This window comes from Trichechus manatus, unplaced genomic scaffold (assembly GCF_000243295.1).
Source record: "Trichechus manatus latirostris isolate Lorelei unplaced genomic scaffold, TriManLat1.0 scaffold00027, whole genome shotgun sequence".
Lineage (NCBI taxonomy): Eukaryota > Metazoa > Chordata > Mammalia > Sirenia > Trichechidae > Trichechus > Trichechus manatus.
This window is the reverse complement of record NW_004443963.1, coordinates 6,255,842-6,263,164: the sequence shown is the minus strand read 5'-3', so window position 1 is coordinate 6,263,164 and position 7,323 is coordinate 6,255,842. Positions and strand designations below refer to the sequence as shown.

The window sequence follows — 7,323 nt, the reverse complement described above, 5'->3', positions numbered from 1 at the left end:
AGCTAGATGTTCCCCGAGACCATGGTCCCCACAGCCCTCTGCCCAGCAATTCAGTCCCTCAGGGAGTTTGGATGTGTCTATGGAGCTTCCATGGCCTTTCCTTGTATAAGTTGTGCTGATTTCCCCAGATATTTTCTACTTTAGAGGTAAACCTTTTAATTAGACAGTGTTTGTGAGGTAAAATTTCTTATATTTCGCTCTTCAAGTACTTTTAAATAAGTTGAACAGTGGTAATAAAATTACAGGATGAAGTATGTCAGTTACTAGAATTCAGCTGTTGTTTGGATCAATTTGAGACTTACACCTCATAAAGTTCACAGGATAGTTACTGACTGGGCTCACCTTTATTCTTTAGAAGCGTTGCCATGGGGGTAATTCCTTTTCCTTGGTGAGCTAAAGGAAATGAGCCAAAGAGATCCCGAGTGTATTAAAAAAAATTTTTTTTCTAGTTATACAGGCCGTCCCTGGGTTACAAACGAGATCTGTTCCTCGAGTGTGTCTTTTAAGAATTTGTAGGTAAGTCTTCGGTTCTTATTTAGCCTTACTTTAGTGCAAGAGAGGAGCCCTGGTGCACAGTGGTTAAAGTGCTCAGCTGCCAACCAAAAAGTCGATGGTTCGAACCCACCAGCCGCTCCGTGGGAGAAAGATGTGGCAGTCTGCTTCTGTAAAGAATTACAGCCTTGGAAACCCCATGGTGCAGTTCTTCTGTGTCCTATAGGGCCACTATGAGTCAGAGTCAACTCGATGGCAGTGAGTTTGGTTTGGGGGGGTGAGTGCAAAAAAAGACTGAAAGCCTTTTCAATGATTTAAAAGCTGCAGGTGCAGTAGGTAAAGGTGATTGTAATGAAGCGTTTGTTGCCAATAGGGGTGGTTCAGTTGTTTCAAAGTGAGGTCAAATTGTGTCTTGGGCATTTGATTTTGCCTGTTATTTCTCTCTGTATATGTAATTACATCAGTGTGGATAGATTCCATTGGGATATGTGCCATTAAAATATGGATGTGTAAAGGCCTCTATGCTGCACAACATGTTGAGACTTGTCCCCAACATGTTGAGACTTGTCACGACTTGTTTTTCCAAACCCGTTACTGATTGGCTTGTTTACCTGAACTCCTCCTCCCTTGCCTGAAACTTATTGTTATTCACCCAAAGCCCATTGTTCTGTTATTTGCTTCACTCTTTGCTGTATTGACTATAAAGTAAACTCTTGGGACTGAAGCTGGGTTCGACTCCTCAGAGTGACCTTCCTGGCCCCACTTCTCTGTAAGAGTTGTGGCATTGGTTATTGTCTCCGCCGCCCCGACAACCGTCACCGCTGTGACAGATGGTGCCCCGTGTGAGGAGCTGCGACAATATACTTTCATTGTGGCCTTTTGAATGAGTTGAAAGTTCCTGGGTGGTAAGAAGAGTGTGGTAGAAAGTGCAGAAGTGGGAAAACTAAATAAAGGAAGTTTGCTCAGAATAAAGGAAGCTTAGAACAGGTTAAGAGATAATTTAGCTGGTCTGAGTAACCTTGTAGATGGTGTTGAATCAGTGTGAAACAATTAGGAACCCAAAAATAAGCAATGTAGAGAGCCCAGTGAGAGAGAATAATGAAATAAAAAAGCTAAAAAAGAGAAATCATTTTAGTAATAGCTGCAGGGCTACCTCAAATGGAGAAGAGAGTTACTCAGTATGACTCAGTAGTCAAGATCAGCGGTCCGCAGAAAATGAAACCAGGGTGTCCTCATAGGTTCTGGTCCCTTCTTGTAGGAGATAGGTTTATTTTGGCAACAAAGTGATGACAGGACAGCAGAAAGTGTTGTTAGAGGAATGTGAAAAACAAAAGGGACGGTTATTGAAGAGCTGTTTGGGATAAGTGCTGAGAGAGTGATCTGACATAAATTCTTCAGTAAAAGAGAATTTTCAGTGAGAAGTGGAGAAGCTGAGGAGTTCTGATGATTGAACTGATACCTAAAAGGCTATTGGTCCTTTAAAAAATTGGTTTTGCTCAGAATGGGAGGAGTTAGTCATTGAGGTAAATTGGTGAGGGTTTAAGTTTACACAGAGCTTTGGATCTTTAAGTGAAAGTAGTTGACAAAAATTGAGCAACCATAAAGTCAGCCTGTTGTTTGAGTGCTGTTAAAAAGCCAAATAAATAGACACAATCCTTGTGTCTTAGTCATCTAGTGCTGCTCTAACAGAAATACCACGAGTGGATGTCTTTAACAAAGAGAAATTTATTTTCTCACAGTCTAGTAGGCTAGAAGCCCAAATTCAGGGTGTCAGCTCCAGGGGAAGGCCCTCTCTCTCTCTGTCGGCTCTGGGGGAAGGTCCTTCTTGTCAATCTTCCCCTGGACTAGGAGCTTCTTTGCGCAGGAACCCCGGGTCCGAAGGACCCGCTCTGCTCCTGGCACTGCTTTCTTGGTGGTACGAAGTCCCCAACTCTCTGCTTGCTTCCCTTTCCTTTTATCTCTTGTTAAGATAAAAGGTGGTGCAGGCCACACCACAGGGAAACTCCCTTTACAGTGGATCAGGGATGTGACTTCAGTAAGGGTGTTACAATCCCACCTTAATCTTCTTTAACATAAAATTACAATCACAAAATGGAGGATATCTACACAATACTGGGAATCATGGCCCAGCCAGATTGATACACACATTTTTGGGGGGACATAATTCAATCCATGACACCTTGTCTTTATGAACTTGTTATACAGTTACAAAATCAAGTACTTATTGGGTGTTGTTAAAGGGTCTGTTCCAATATTTTTTATAACACAAAATAATTTGTATAATAGCTAAGCTCTAGTTTTGTTTGGCATGACCCCCCGAAAGCTAATTAACTAACCACATAATGTATCTTGTATCTGTGTACATTTTAATAGCAAACAGAAACATAAAAGACATATACTTAAATAGAAAATAAAAGGAGCAGAATGCACAGTGGCAAAAGTAAGAATATATAATAATCATAATATGACTTGATTTCTAGGTTTTTTTTTTTGTGAGGAAGGGAGTGTGTGAGACAGTACTGTGGATTTTGGTCTATTAATTGTTGTTAGTTGCCATCGAGTCATCTCTGGCTCATGGAAGCCCCATGTAAAACAGAACAAAATGTTGCCTGGTCCTGCACCATCTCCATGATCTTTGGTATGTTTGAGCTTATTGTTGAGGCTATTGTGTCAATCTGTCTCATTGAAGTTTTGCTTGTTTTTTCTGATCCTCTACTTTCCGAACCATGATATCCTTTTCTAGCAATTGGTTTTTCTTGATGAAGTTTCCAAAGCAAGCAAGGTGAAGTCTTACCATCTTTGCTTCTGAAGAGGTATTTCTTCTAAGACTGATTTGTTCATTCTTCTGGCAGTCCATGGTATAGTCTGTATTCTTTGCCAACACCACAATTCAAATGCATCACTTTTTCTGTCTTCTTTTTTCATTGTCCAGCTTTCATATGCATATGAAGTGATTGAAAAGACCATGGCTTCGATCAGGCTCACGTTAGTCATCAAAGTGACATCTTTGCTTTTTAGAACTTTAAAGTGTATAAAGTAACCATCTGATAAATAAATCTTGAGATTTCTAAGTAAATTGATCACCAAAAAAAAGTTCTGGGCTATATTCTGTGCACACTTACTGTGTGGCACAGAGCATTTATGTTTTAAGTTCACAAACAAAATACCTTCGGGTTGATTTAAGAACGTGTATGTTTTATACTGTTAACTATGAAAATCTAAATATCAAGACAGTTAATCTGATTTTGAAAAATTATTTTATTTTTGTCTTTCCAGATCTAACCCCTGCTGTGAAACTACTGAACATCTTTTATTAGTGGAAACATTTATGCTTTTCTTCTACACAAAGGAGTCAGCATCTTGAGTTAAAACCAGTGTTTGTGTGGTTCCAATTCATCTGCTGTAGTTCATGAAGCTTGAATCTAAGGAGTACAGGGTCTTTTGCCATGACAACATGACTAATAGTAAAGGAAGGTTTATTACCAATAAAACAAGTGGTGGCCCACGTAGTGGGGGAGGTTTTGTAGATTGGACTTTAAATTTAAATGCAATTCAGTCTGATAAGTTTTTAAACTTACTGTTGAGTATGGTTCCAGTCATTTACCAGAAAAATCAGGAAGACAGACACAAAAAAACAAATGGCATTTGGCAGGATGCATTATCACCTGCAGCACAGACTTATAGTAATAGATCCGAGCAACACGTGGAGTATCACAGTTTCCCGGAACAGCCTTTTAATGGCAATAATGGGCATGCACCATCAAGCTGTAGCCAAAAGTATGACGACTATGCCAACTATAATTATTGTGATGGAAGGGAGGCTTCAGAAACTACTGCCATGTTACAAAATGAAGATATTTCTAGTGACGGTGATGAAGATACCATTGTGGAAACAAACCAAAAATTACCAAAGGAATCCAGTGGAGTCATGGCATTGCAAATACTTGTGCCATTTTTGCTAGCCGGCTTTGGAACAGTTTCAGCTGGCATGGTTTTGGATATAGTACAGGTGGGTTTTCATCTTTGTTTGACATTACTATCTTTTTTGATATTTCATTTCTGTTTAAAGTGCTTTATGTAGGTTATTTATCTCAAACATTCACTTTAGATTTCATTTATTCTTTAGTAAAATAAATGAATGCTGATGCTAGTAGAGAATCTGCTTTTTCTAGGAGTTTCTTTTAAGAAGTTATAAAAGAATAGTTTCATTCTGACTATAAAGTAATTTTTCTCTACAGACCCCAAACTAGGTAAATCAGTTTAAAAAACAAACCAATAGATGTTGTATTTAAATACTTCTTTATTTTTAAACCAAAGATTAATATATACTTGTTAAAATGACTTCAAACAATAAAGAAGAATATTAAATAAAAGGTAAAAAGTTTCTCCTTATTCCTCATTTCCAAAACCAAAACCCTTCTCCAGTCCAGAGATTACCATTATTCAGTTTGTTGTATGTATTTGCAGATATATTCTGTTTTTTTCTATGCTTACCTATACATGTATGTACAGAATTTTTTCAAAAACAGAGATGAAATGCTGCATATATTTTTTGCAACTTATTTTTATTGCTTAACAGTACATCTTGGACATCTGTCCAAATTGGTACACGAAGATTTTCAACATTTTAAAATGAGTGCTTGATATTCCATTGTTTGCATAATCAAAAATTTACTTACCGTTCTCCCATGATGATGCTATAATAAATATCCTTATAAGTGTATCTTTATACACTTGTGCTAATATTTTTATAGGATAGATTTTAAAAATGGGAATGCTGTGTCTTATGGTATGTGTGCATTTACAGTTTTATAGATACTGTCAAATTGCCTTCCAAAAAGTTTATACCAATTTACACTCCTAGCATCAATATATAAGATATATAAGCACTTACGTTTCTTCACACCCTTATCAGTGTTGGACATTCTCAATCTTTTTCATTTTTACGAGTCTAACAGGAAGAATGTTACCTTGTTTCAATTAACATTCTTTAATTACTATTAATGTTTAGCATCTCTTAATATGTTAATTGGACATTCTTATGTTTTTCTGTGAATGTTTTTGTGTCTAGCTTCATTTGTTCAACATTGTGTTTATGTTTCATGAAAACTTCAGCTCTTTTATTTTCACTGCTGTATAGTCTTCCACTGTATATACCACAATTTTTCCATTCTATTGGTGGACATTGGGAGGAATGGTTGTATGTATTACACAGATCTCTTTCCCCCCTCTATGGCTCACCTTCTCACTCGGTGTCTTTTTTTTTTTTTGGGATACTTTATTTATATTTCCTCAGTTTGCCCCTAATGTCCTTTTTTCTGTACCAGGATCCCTTCTAGGATACCTCACTGTATCTAGTTGTCATGTCTTCTTAGGTTCCTCTTGGTTGTGACAATTTCTGAAACTTGTTTTTGATGACCTTGACAGTTCTGAGGAGTAATGGTCAGATATTTTGTAGAATCTTCCTCAACTGGGATTTATCTGATGCTTTTCTCATGATTAGATTGGGTTATGGGTTTTAGGGAGGAAGATCACAGAGATAAAGTGCAATTTTCATCACGTCATATCAAGGATACATGCTACCAACATGACATCACTTTTTTTTTTTTGACTGTCTTTTTTTTAAAAAAAAAATTGTTGTAGTTTAAATGAAGTTTACATTTCAAGTTAGTCTCCCATACAAAAATTTATACATACCTTGTTATGTGACCCTAATTGCTCTCCCTATACTGTGACAGCACATTTCTCCTTTCCACGTGATTCCCCATGTCCGTTCAACCAGCTCCTAACCCTCTCTGCCTTCCCATCTTACCTACGGACAGAAGCTGCCCATTTAGTCTCTTGTATCTATTTGAGCTAAGAGGCATACTCCTCAGGAGTATCACTTTATGTGCCACGGTCCAGTCCAATCCCTGTCTGAAGAGTTGGCCTTGAAATTGATTTAGGTCTGGGCTGATAGAGAATCCAGGGGCCATGTTTTCCGGGGTTCCTCCAGTCTCAGACCATTAAGTCTGGTCTTCTTACTAGAATTTGAGTTCTGTACCCCACTTTCTCCTCCTCTATCTGGGACTCTCTGTTGTGTTCCCTGTCAGGGCGACCATTGGTGGTAGCCAGGCACCATCTAGTTCTTCTGGTCTCAGGCTGATGAAGTCTCTGGTTTATGTGGCCCTTCCTGTCTTTTGGGCTACTACTTTCCTTGTGTTTTTGGTGTTCTTCATTCTCCTTTACTCTAGGTGGCTGGGAACAATTGATGCATCTTAGATGGCCGCTTGCAAGCTTTTAAGACCCCAGACTCCACTCACCGAAGTAGGGTGCAGAACATTTTCTTAATAAGCTTTGTTATGCCAGTTGACCTAGATGTCCCCTGAAAGCATGGTCCTCAGACCCCTATCCCTGCTATTCTGTCCCTCGAAGTGTTTGACTGTATTCAGGAAACTTCTTAGCTTTGGTTTAGTCCAGTTGAGCTGACTTCTCCTGTAGTGTGTACTGTCTTTCCCTTTACCTAAGATAATTCTTATCTACTATTTAGTTAGTAAATAACCCTCACCCACTCTCCCCACCCTCGTAACCATCAAAGAATGTTTTCTTCTCTGTTTAAACCTTTTCTTGAGTTCTTATAATAGTGGCCTTGTATAATATTTGTCCTTCTGTGACTGACTAAATTCACTTAGCATAATGCCCTCAAGATTCCTCCGTGTTATGTTTCACAGCTTCATCGTTGTTCTTTCTTGTTGCGTAGTATTCCATTGTGTGGATATACCATAATTTGTTTAGCCATTCGTCTGTTGATGGGCACCTAGGTTGTTTCCATCTTTTTGCTATTGTGAACAG

The 7,323-nt window shown here is 38.4% G+C and overlaps 1 protein-coding gene across 1 annotated transcript in view; it reads left to right on the top strand.

The window, feature by feature from the left end:
• SLC41A2 (solute carrier family 41 member 2) overlaps positions 1-7,323 on the top strand; it is a 167,112-nt gene that overhangs the window by 19,953 nt on the left and 139,836 nt on the right. Inside the window, exon 2 of the mRNA XM_004373780.3 lies at positions 3,769-4,501. Coding sequence (XP_004373837.1) covers positions 3,902-4,501 — 600 coding nt within the window. The 5' untranslated portion in view covers positions 3,769-3,901. The remainder of the gene's footprint in view (positions 1-3,768; positions 4,502-7,323) is intronic.